Source organism: Chelonoidis abingdonii, chromosome 4 (assembly GCF_003597395.2).
Source record: "Chelonoidis abingdonii isolate Lonesome George chromosome 4, CheloAbing_2.0, whole genome shotgun sequence".
NCBI lineage: Eukaryota > Metazoa > Chordata > Testudines > Testudinidae > Chelonoidis > Chelonoidis abingdonii.
Genome location: NC_133772.1, coordinates 84,238,696 through 84,250,655, shown reverse-complemented (window position 1 = coordinate 84,250,655; position 11,960 = coordinate 84,238,696). Strand labels below are relative to the sequence as shown.

Genomic DNA, 11,960 nt, shown 5'->3' with positions numbered 1-11,960 from the left:
CTTAGAGAAAGAGACCTTCTAAAAACGTTAAAATGTATTATTGGTACGTGAAACCTTAAATCAGAGTGAATAAATGAAGACTTGGCACAGCACCCCTGGTCTGGGCATAAAATGGGAGTATTTGTGAACCCAGTCAGTAGCCAGAGAGACCCAGGGAGAGTAGAAAATCCAGACAATACTGAGCTGTGATTCAGCTTGGAAAATGTTAGGAATTACATTGATGGGGAAATAACCATAAACCAAGTATTCACTGGAAGGGAGAGACCTGAGAGGCAGTAACATTGAAAGAAAATGTAGGAGTCATAGCAAATGAGATCTGAGTTGAAGGATGATGTCGGAGAGAAAAAGGCCAATGCAACCACAGGTTGTAGATTCAGAGACACCATGCCACAAAGCAGAGAGGTAACAGTCCTTCTCCAGGCAGCTCTGGTGTGACAGCACATGGAATACCATGTTCAGTTCTGGGCATCTAATTATCAGAAAGATATTGACAAATTAGAGAGTTCGGAGAAAAAGCTGATAAATGATTGTGAGGCTGGGGTAAAGTGACCAGATGTCCTGGTTTTATAGGGACAGTCCCAATTTTTGGGTCTTTTCCTTATATAGTCTCCTATTATCCCCCATCCCCTGACCCTATTTTTCACACTTGCTGTCTGATCATCCTAGGCTGGAGGGATTGATTTATGAGGATAACATGGTTAGCTTGGATAAGGGCCAACAAAGAGGGAACATGAAAACAATTTACAAACATTGGAAAGGTGAAAACACAAAGGAGGGGAGGACTGATTTGAGTGTAATAAAAAGGGACAGGGGCACTTATTTAAGACGAGTGTCTACAAATTAAGAAAGGGAAAATTTAAGCTAAATATAATGGAAAACATCTTGACAATGAGATCTCTGTGGAATGGTTTCCTAAGGGAAATGGTCGAAGCCCCATGCACTGGCAAATTTAAAACTAGACTAGACAAAACGCTAATAAATGTGCAATAAAGAGCAGCTGTACACTGGCAGGGAGATGCACTAGCTTTTTCCAATGCTAGCTTCTATGGGCCTGATTCTGCACTTCCCAGCACCTTGAGCTGTGATTTACCCCAGTGCAAAATTGCTGTAAAATGCTACCAAAGGAGATTAGTAGCATTTTATCTCCACTTTGGATTAGTTATAAATGACTACACAAGGTGCAGGGCAAAAGAGAAATGGACCCTGTCATAATAATAATAATAATAAAAAGGATCAGTGACAGAAATGTGTCTCTTCAATCCCTCTAGAGTGCCCTTGGACATTCAGCCTCTGGTCTGCATTAGTCCTCTAAAGAGATTAATATGGCCCTGTGGGCAGACTGTGCATACTAATACCTCATAAAGACACAGAAGGCAGCTTTTAGTGTTCCTTGTCTAAAGCAGGTCCATAAGTAAACAGAAGGAGCAAAAGGCCCAAACTAGGCAACAGTGAAGGTTGCAATAGCAACTTTCAAAGAGCCAAAGGGCCACGTATAAATTTGCATATCAATGTAGATAAGGTATATATCAAAACACAAACACATGCAACTCTAACACTTTCCATGAGGCAGAGAATACAGTCCTAGTTTGGCAGTAACGATGCACCTATTATTATTAGTTTTACTAGTTATTTGCATTATGGTAGCGCCTATAGGCCCAGCCCTCACTGGGCGAGGCATTGAGCACACTGTCGTGTCCTGAAGAATTCATGATTTACGTGTGAGACTGGTTGCTGATCTTTACAGTTGTCACCTAGATACTATGATGATAAATCCATTAGATTTGATAAATCAGTATTGTTTGTTGGTAGAGTTTGCCACCTACCTACTTGGCATACTGGTGTGGGTGTGCTAGAAATCCCTAAGCAGACTGGTCAAAAGTGTTTGTTATCTGAGTGCACCAGCAATAACAACCTGCAGTTGGCCACTAGCCCTTACCCTGCTGTTACAAGGAGAGGGCAGTCCCAGACTGCATTTTAGGCCTTTGTGGGCCATATTTGACCCTTAAACTACACTTTACCCTTAAATTGGGGCTGTCCTAGAGGTCATTTGTCTGGTCACATGTTGTGCTTCAAGTAACCCTAAACTGTAAATGTATCAATTAAATGGCAAGTTGATTAATAGCATTAACGGTTGTAATGAACTGGCTAGTATGTTTGGATAGAATCAGAACTGCTTAGCTGTGTCAGAGACAGCATACTGCTCACAGTGAGCAGAGAGTCCCCATACATTCAACTGCGCTTTTATAGCAGGAAGCTTTTTATCTCAGAGGTGACAGTGAAGTCAAGACAAGCTGAATAATGATAACCATTAAGTCCAAGGAGGCTGCAGATTTATTACAATATATTTACATGTGAGCTATGTCCCCTCAATTCTCTCCCCAGCAAGAAAAAATGGAATAAAAGTAACAGCAGATAACATTCTTAGTAGGGGAAGTAAGGTCTTGTGGTCAAGGCACTGGACTGGGACTCAGAAGATGTTGGTTTAATTTCCAGCTTTGCCACATATTCCCTTTGGGACCTTGGGCAAGTCATTTAATCTCCCTGTGTCTCAGTTCCCCATCTGTAAAATGAGGTTGAGAGTCCTTCCTTTCCTCCACATTTTCTTCTGTCTTTTCTATATAGCCTATAAAATCTTGGATTTGGGGGGGACTGTCTCTTTTTAAATATATATACAGAGCTTGGCATACTGGGGCCCAGACCTCCATTGGGGCCTGTATGCACTACAGTAATACATTTAAAATAATAACAACATTCCTAGATAAACATACACACATACATTTTATGGAATTGGCAGGATAGCAGCTGTTGCTTTACACCATAATGACTCTCTCCAATAAGAATTCACCTGGCCCTTTTATTTCAGAACATTCTAAATAGTTTAAAAAGAAAAAAAAGAGGGAGGGGAAACCCTGGGAAGCTAATACATCTGCTTGTGAAATTTGTCACCTCCTCCACATAAACCACCCCATACTACAAGTGCCAGACAGGCTGACCCTAGTGCTACTTGGAGAACTGCTCGTCATGTATGCATAGTCCCTTCTTTTTGTCGCCCCCCCCCCCCATCAAAAGAGAAGCAGTTTGGGGTTGTGGGTAGTTTGTTCCCTCCTCCCCCTCTTCAGCCAACCCTTGCTCTCATCAAATCCCGGACGCTACTAAGGATAGCTGGGGAAGGAGACCGAGGTAAATTGTAAGATTTTGGAGGCTGTAGAGAGGCCAGGTCAGCGGTGTAACTATCTATCCCCCTAAAAGAATGCCTGAGATTGCACCCTCCTCCTGTGTTTAGGTGAAGTGTCGGCGCAGGGTTTGCTGGGAGCCATGGAGGGGCAGCTGCTGCTGTTACCACCAGTAACCCGATCCAGCACTAAACAGCTTCTTACATCTACTGAAGAAGAGGGAGCAAGGGGACAAAAGCCCACGGTTCCGCCTGCCGCTGAAAGAGCCAAAGCAAAGTGCAGTAAGTGAATGACATCCACAATTCCGCTCTATCCTGAATGATCCAGGAAGGACGTTTGAGCCTCAGCATGTTGTCTGCAGACGTAGGCTGATGCACGTTTGTTTGGGGCGGGGGGAGGCCGGCCAGGGGCATTACCCTGGAGTCACAGGCTCACATGCATGGGGAGGGATGTTCTCCGTGTCGCAGGATGATGCTTCTGTGCTCGGCGGAGAAACAGCAAGGGCTTTTTGCCAAGCAGTCTGTTAGCAGAGGCTCTGCATGGTCAGTATCCTCGCGCTGCATTCCGGCCACAGAATAAAGAGCGTGGAAATGTTGCATTGGGAAAGCGAAAGGGTGTTTGCCTGGCTCTCGCTGTTTGTTTGATCCGGTGTGCAACAATGCCTTTGCCAGCCTTTAGGAATAAGAAGTGAACTGCAGCTTGGCTTGTCATCCTCCTTCTCACTGCCCCTCTGCCCAAGATGAATGTCTGAGAGGGTAAATAACACTTAAAAGCAGTGCCTTTGGTCCCTGCACAAAGAAACCTGCCCAGTCTGGGAAGCCTGCATCCCAAATGCTGCCTGGGCAGCCGGTCCTTTCATGTGCCTCTAGTTATGACTTTGCAACTTTCAGCAGAAATGTTCCTGCATGGAATTAACACACACGCAGGCTGTACTGTGCCGCCCGTGACCGCGGGCAGTTTTCCTCCCCGCTTTGCCTCTTTGCTCAGGGTTGCATCAGTTTTGTGTGCGTGAGAGCAGCGCCCGGTTAATCCTCGCGTGGATTAAATCGGCTGGCCGGGGTATTGTACGATTTATCCCCCTGATGGGTTGTTGTTTTTTTTTTCCATTGCAGTCTCCGGCGGGTCAGGCATGGTGGATCCGGCGGCGGAGCCGGGCGAGGAGAAATGCTCAGACCCAGGCGGCGCAGCTGGAGATGGGGCGCCCCCGGCAGCGGCGGGCGAAGGGGCCCCGCGTCCACCGCCGCCAACGCCCGCGGGGGAGCCAGGGAGGCGCCGCGAGCAGTCCCCGCTGCTGCACTTGGACCTCTTCAACTTCGATTGCCCGGAGGCCGAGGGCAGCCGCTACGTGCTCACCAGCCCCCGCTCCCTGGAGGCTTGCGCCCGGTGCGCTGTCAAGCCGGTGGAGCTGCTGCCCAGGGCTCTGAGTGAGCTGGTGAGGGAGGCCCCGGGCAGGTCCATGCGAGTGGCAGCCGGCCTGTACGAGGTCTACGAGATGGACCGGCAGAGGAAACTGCAGCAGTGCCGGGAGGAAAGAGAAAGGATTATCCGAGAGGAGAAGAGAAGGATTTTCACTCCCCTCATGCTAAGCAGCCTCCCTTCCTCCCCAGCTGCCAGGATCTCCTTCAAAACCACCACCAATGGGGGCTGCACCCTAGCTCCAGGGGCAGGTGCTCCCACCGGGCCCAAGACCAAGAGCCATTCCCTGGACTCGCTGCAGAAACGGAGAGAGGGGTTCTCCACCAAAACCTCCTCTGAATCAGGGGCATCCTCGTCCTACAGCGGAGAAAGCTTTAGGGACAGATGCCCCAAAGGGACCCCTCAGACTAGGATGGTGGCTGCCATGAACTCCCTGGTGGGCAGAAGCTTCAGCCTGGGGGATCTGAGCCACTCCCCACAGACCACAAAGAAAGTGGAGAAGATCATCAAGGAGGTGAAGAAGAAGAAAGGTCTCAAGGAGGTGCCCAAGAGGGACAGGAAGATAGCTGCCTTGATGATAGCCAGGCACCAGGAGGAGAACATCCTGAACGAGCAGAGGTATGCGGCCCACCTCCAGTGGGACAGCCAGCGGCGACGGGCCGAGCAGCAGAAAGAGCAGGAAGAGAAAGAGAAGCAGAGGGCTCTGCTGCAGTGCCAAAAGATGTGGGAGTCTCAGGTTGAGAAACGTCGTGGGAAGTTGACCCAAGGGCAGAAGGAGGCTACCATGATGAAGCAGAAGCAGTGCCTGATGTACGAAGAGAGGTGGAGGGAGCTGGCGGAGAAGCAAGACAGAATGAAAAGGGATAAGCTAGAGAGGGCCATCCTGGAAGATAAGCAGAAGAAGCTCCATCAAGAGCACAACCTGAAGGTAAAGGAAGAAGACAAGAAAGAATTCCTGGAACGAGAAGAACAGCTTTTGCAGGATAAGCTGTCCACTGCTGCACAGAAGAAGCTGAAGAAAGAGCTGCAGCTGCAGAAGGAAAAGAAGTTGCTCAACCAAGCTGAGAAGCTGAAGCATGAGGCCCTGCTCAAGGAACTGGTCAGGCAAGAGGCAGAGGAGAAAGAGATGCTAAAGGCCTCCCTGGAGGTTAACCTGCACAAGGCCCAGGAGAACTATGAGCAGCTAATTGAGAAGAGGAACCAAGAGCTAAGGGAGAAAGCTAAACGGGAGGAGATGCAAATCCAGAGAGCCAAGCTGGCAGCCGAGAAGAAGGAGAGGGAGCAGAAGGAGCACTTGGAGGCCCTGGCCAAAGCGACAGAGAGGAAACTCCAGCATGCTGCCCAGGTGGCTGAGGAGGTGGTCCAACAGAAAGCACGCAAGGTGATCCTAAGCCGCCTGGAGAGGGAGAAGATGCAGAAGGTAAACAAGCAGAAGGTGGAGCAGTATGAGGACTTCCGACGCAGGGAGATCCTCCTATCGATTGAGAGGAAACTAGAGAGGAGTGAGCAGATCTTCAGGGAGAAGACGACTGTCCTGGAAAATGCCAGGTCGGTTGCCCGGGCATCCTTCCACATCCGGGAAAAGGTGCGGGAGGAAACGAACATGCGCACCTTTGACAAGATGGTTTCTGAGGCAGAATTGCATGCCAGCCTGGATAAAAAATGAAAGGTCTTTTCTTTCTGTGGATAAGTGGGGGATATATCATCTGGTGCCCATCAGAACACATTAGAAAGCTCTTTCATATTAGAAAATTTCAGTTTTTAACCCTGATTTATAATTTTCAGGGAGTAGGGTTCAGCACAAACCTCGTGGCAGCTATTTAACATACCTTTTTAAAAATGCTTTTGTTTTGGGGGTTATTTTACAAGACTGACCTTTGTTATCCCTTCCAGAAGAGAAGTTACCCCATCCCCACTCTACACAAAGATATGTTCAAGGATTAAAGCAGAAGCACACAAATTTACTCAAGTGAGAGTTGCAAAGGCAACTTCCCAGAAACCTGTGGGCTACCTCAAATTCGCCTAAAACAGACCAAGTTGCAGTCACCCTCATCTTTATTATGACAAGGGCAGACAGTAGAGAGTACATCTCTCAGCATGTAACACTTCATTTTGATTTGAGTGACTTTCAGCTTGGATCAAGAGGCTGGGAACTGTCTTCTTGTTGTGTCATTCTTCCATACTAAAGATGAGGATGTCCTCATTATAGAACTCCCTGGGGTGCTTTTGGCCCATGGTTTGCACTTTATTCACTGCTGATGTAAAATGTGGAAAAAGAGGTGCCTATCACAAGATTTCTTAATACCATGCAAGAGGCTATCATAACCATAGCTGGGCACATACTGCAAATCAACATTTACTCAAATAAACCCCCAGAGTTCCTTTTGATGATGATATTCACAACCCCTTTTATTCACTTTCCACAGATGATCACACAAAGGAATTTTTGTTTGCAAGAATGTTTGCAGAAAGGGAAATGATCACAAATACTACTGCAAATATACATTCCTGGGGTATTTGCACAGGAAGTGATTGTGTGGCCTTCTGGAAAGCTCTGTATATATGTCATTGAGTTATCCAATCAGGGAGCAGAACTAATACCATGTGACTTAGGTGACCAATCACAGCTTTAATTGCAAATTATCAGTAACTTCTACTTGACATGCCAGTTATGGTGAAAGGTTCATGAGCAATCCATAGACTGAAATATGTTTGCACAAACTGTTCATTGAATAATGTCAGAAAGTGAACAAACTTCTGAAAACCTGCCTGTTTACAATCATTTGTGAAAAGAAAAGGGGATTAAATTTGTCAAGTAAATTATTTGCAGTGACTAGTTCACCCAGCTCTAATCATGACTTACTAAATATTACAACATTTAGTTGTCCATTGGTACTAATAATTATGTTCTATTCTTTTTATGGCATGTAAAACAAAAAATGTACATTCTGTGACAAATTATGTTTTGTTGTGGATTCACTCAGCAGAGGAATGTGGGATTTTCACAACTCTAACTAGATATCACGTACAGACGAATGAGCCCTGCTGTTAAGGAACTGGGACTGTGAAAAGCCTGCTCACACCTCATGGAAAACATTCTATATATAGAGATCATTCTGCTCAGTTTTTCTGCATTTATTTTCTCCTTAGTTATTGTTATGAAAACATAGCTGCTTGAATACAGAAAGCTTTGCCATGTTTCTTACAAGATTGTGGTGCACCAGTAGCTTGTTCACAAGTGGGAGGTATACTCCACTGTCTGTGACATCATACCAGTCTGCTGTGAAAATGGTGATGATGTCACAAACAGAACATGATCACTTCAGATGGGAGACAAGCAGCAGGAACGGCAAAGCTCCTGTGTTCATACAAATGACTCTAATAATACAAAATACAGGGGAACAGAAAGACAAAATATGTGTTACATTTCACAGATGCATTTCTAAATAGAATGCTCCTCAAAGTTTTCCTTGAGATGGCAGCAGATCTTAAAATATTTTAAAGAGGATGTTATGTTAGTGGCAACGATAACATTAGACCAATGTTACCAGGGTATGAACCATGGAAATAGTATAAAAACCAGTGTTGGAAGTGAAGAGGGTGGGTGGTTTGTACCGAGTCTTATGGTATTTGCTCCCTCCGGATCACTGGGAAGAAAGACAGTACTGTCTAGTATAAACAGGAGACATGGATTTTATTCCCAGCTCTGCCACTGATTTGCTGTGTAACACTGGGCAAGTTGCTTATGGTACATCTACATTTCAGTGAAACCCCCGAGGCTGGCCTAGATCAGCTGACTTGGGCTTGGTGGGCTCATGGTGCGAGGCTAAAAATACAAGTGTAAACATTCAGGTTTGCGCTGAAGCCCGGAGTCCAAGCCCCTCCCTTTCCCATTGGGTTTCAGAGCCCAAGCCCCAAGTCTACACTGCTATTTATAGCCATGCAGTGTGACCCCAAGTCAGTTGGGCTGGTCTCTGAGACTAACTGATGTGGGGGTTTTGTTTTTGTTGTTGTTTTCTTTTCTTTTTTTTTTTGCTGCATAGATGTATCCTTAGCGCCTGCTCCTGCTCCCATGGAAGAGAATGGCACTGATTTAAGAGGAAGCAGAATCAGGCTCATAGTCTTGCTGTACCTTAGTTTACCCATCTGTAAAATGGGGATAACACCAAACTTTGTAAATCACTTTGAGATGTTTAGATGAAAGGTGCTAAAGAAGTGCAAAGTATTACTAATGTTTATTTATAATTATATGTATTTATTTAATGTCTTTGTTTTAGTTAGTATGTAAAGTAAAACATACTTTCCAGGAATTACTTTTGCCTTTGGAAAACACAAGCTTATACCAAATGGCAAGAATATTCAAAAACATAGGACACTGCTGGATTGTCAGGCCCAGAAAGGATTCTCTCCCCTACCCCCCGCTGCTTGGTACATTTGTCAGTTTGAACATTAAAATAGGCCACATTTCTCCTGTGCGAGAGTATAAAGCCAAGCAAGGCACCCTGTTTTCTGTACTTAAGTTCACCACCAATGCCCTAGTAGCTGCAAAGGTCTAAAGCAGGGGTTTCAAACATATGAGCCAGATGCAGCCCACTTGATATGCTGATATGGACCTAGTGACATATACAAATTGGGCACAATCTAAGCTTTCATTACAAAAAAGAGTCAAGGTGAAATCTTGGCCCCATTGAAGTCAATGACAAAATGCCCATTGATTTCAATGGGTCCAGGATGGTAACCTTGTTTCTAGTCCTTTTTTCTGAGGAGAAAACCTTCCAAATGTGATGTGAGTCTATCTAATGCAGTGTTTTTTTCTGGGACTGCAGAAGGCCTGAAACAATGACAGATAGGTAGGTGCACCTATTCAGCTCACTGCGGGGTCACTTTTAAAGTCCGTTGCAGATCATTTTAGAAGATATAATGGGGGAAGTAAGCAATGCTGAATGTGACAGTAAAATAAACAAATACATAATAAAAGATGCCGCCTAGGTTGCGCATACTTGACTTACGCAAATCTGCACTTACGGAAAAAGTTCTGTAAGCTACAAATAAGAGGAGGCTTTTTTTGCATAATTGTTGGGTATACGTTTCCGACTGACGCAGAATTCAAGTTACGCAAGGCGTTCTGGAATGGAACGCTTGCGTAAGTCGGGGAGCGTCTGTAGTAGTTGAAAGTATAATCAGTCCATAAAGGTGTCATTCTGTTCTGCATGTATATACTTCCTAAATGTAGCGACCTTGATCCAAAGCCCATTGGAGTCAGTGGGAGTCTTTCCATTGATTTCAATGGGCTTTAATCAAGGCCCCAAATAGCTCAAATTCAGAAGTGCTCAAACTTGTGGCATCGGAGGGCATGTCAGCAAGCGGGGCAGAGGCCTGAGAGAGGCTCTTGGAGCCTGCTTCTGCTTCTTGTTGATTTCAGTGGGAGCAGAATTAGGTCTCTAAATACATGTAAAATTAAGCCAATTCTATTTTCAGTATTGAGATGTTCAAAGTCAAAAATGGCCTTAGCCCTTCTGCTACCCATTTTGGAAAATGGTTTTGGTGCCCCTCATGGCCAAGCCAAAAAAAGGAGGATGACCTCTGATGGTCCTTCACTAGGACTATAAAACACAACCATATCATGAGCTATTCTTTTATTATAAGCCTAAGATTTTGCCCTTAGAGTATGTTTTCTCACATATTCTAATGATCCCTGCACAATTTAAATATCTGAACTTAAAAAACCCAAAAAAACAATTACCACTGTCAGGAGGTCCCTGTGGCTAAAAGTATTGGGTGGTTATCTTCCTTACAGATATGCTGTGTCAAGGTTCCTTCTGCACTCTGAACTTTAGGGTACAGATGTGGGGACCTGCATGGACACTTCTAAGCTTAATTACTAGCTTAGATCTGGTACACTGCCACCATCCAGAATTCCAGTGTCTGGAGCACTTTCTGTCCCCCCGAAACTTTCCCTCCCTGGGTTGCCTTGAGGGACTTCACCAGTTCCCTGGTGAACACAGATCCAAACCCCTTGGATCTTAAAACAAGGAGAAATTAACCATCCCTCTTCCTTTCCTCCCACCAACTCCTGGTGAGTCCAGATCTTAAAACAAGGAAGAAATCAATCAGGTTCTTAAAAAGAAAGCTTTTAATTAAAGAAACACAGGTAAAAAATTATCTCTGTAAAAACAGGATGGAAAATACTTTACAGGGTAATCAGATTCATATAGCCCAGAGGAACCCCCTCTAGCCTTAGGTTCAAAGTTACAGCAAACAGAGGTAAAATCCTCTCAGCAAAAAGGAACATTTACAAGTTGAGAAAACAAAAATAAAACTAATCCGCCTTGCCTGGCTGTTACTTACAATTTTGAAACATGAAAGACTGGTTTAGAAAGATTTGGAGAGCCTGGATTGACGTCTGGTCCCTCTTAGTCCCAAGAGTGAACAACACCCAAAACAAAGAGCACAAACAAAGACTTCCCTCCACCAAGATTTGAAAGTATCTTGTCCCCCTATTGGTCCTCTGGTCAGGTGTCAGCCAGGTTCACTGAGCTTCTTAACCCTTTACAGGTAAAAGAGACATTAACCCTTAACTATCTGTTTATGACATGCTGGAACCAACTCTCACCTCTGAATTTCCAAATATTAGGAAAACTCAGATCCAGATCCACATCTCAAGCCAGAGCCAAATTTCACAACTGACCCCTATCTCTACTGTGTCAAACCAAAACCCAGACCCAAATACCCCTAAGTTCAAATCCAGACTCAAACTCAGACTTGGACCCCTCACTAACGTCCAGTTGATGACCGCTGGACTGATTATTCGTGATCATTCTTGATCTGGCTAGAATTTGCAGACTGTGAATATACACAGAGTGTTCTGGACTTCAGATACAAATGCTCTCTGGAGAAACTCTTCCATTGACATAAACTGGACTGTTGCCTGATTAAGACAACATGATCAAGCCAGTATTGCTGGAAGAAGAGATACACCCACATCACTGTATACCTAACAACATGATAGAAAAAGATCTTTTAATAATATGAAGTTTCTCATGCTTGTGTGCTTTTTTTACTGAATGGATATGAAAAAGATACATGATGGCCAGAATTCTCTTCTTGACTCTATGGTGTGGCTCTGTTGTCCAGAATGCATATCTGCACCCATTACATGGTAAAATTCCTGGTGACCTAAGTTGGACATTCCAGCCACACAGTGAAGGCAGAATATGGTAGATCCAAGAGGAGAAATTTTCCCTTTGTATGCTACAAGGCCTAGACTGGATTGGAAAATTTAGGGGACATAGATTTGCTATCCTGGATCAGACCATCAAGTTCAGTCTGCTGCCTCTGCTGGAGTCACTACTTAAGAGAAATAACATTTCT

The 11,960-nt window shown here is 44.8% G+C and overlaps 1 protein-coding gene across 1 annotated transcript; it reads left to right on the top strand.

Moving 5' to 3' along the window:
* Positions 1 to 2,160: 2,160 nt before the first annotated feature.
* CCDC177 (coiled-coil domain containing 177) lies at positions 2,161 to 8,269 on the top strand. The gene is made up of 2 exons (XM_032774810.2): positions 2,161 to 3,715; positions 4,286 to 8,269. The coding sequence occupies exon 2, from the start codon at positions 4,303 to 4,305 to the stop codon at positions 6,253 to 6,255; it is 1,953 nt and encodes a 650-aa protein (XP_032630701.1). The 5' UTR covers positions 2,161 to 3,715; positions 4,286 to 4,302; the 3' UTR covers positions 6,256 to 8,269.
* The last annotated feature ends 3,691 nt before the right edge of the window (positions 8,270 to 11,960 follow it).

Coding starts and splice junctions, on each gene's coding strand:
- CCDC177 (XM_032774810.2), top strand. CDS start 4,303: ATGGTGGATCCGGCGGCGGAGCCGGGCGAGGAGAAATGCTCAGACCCA.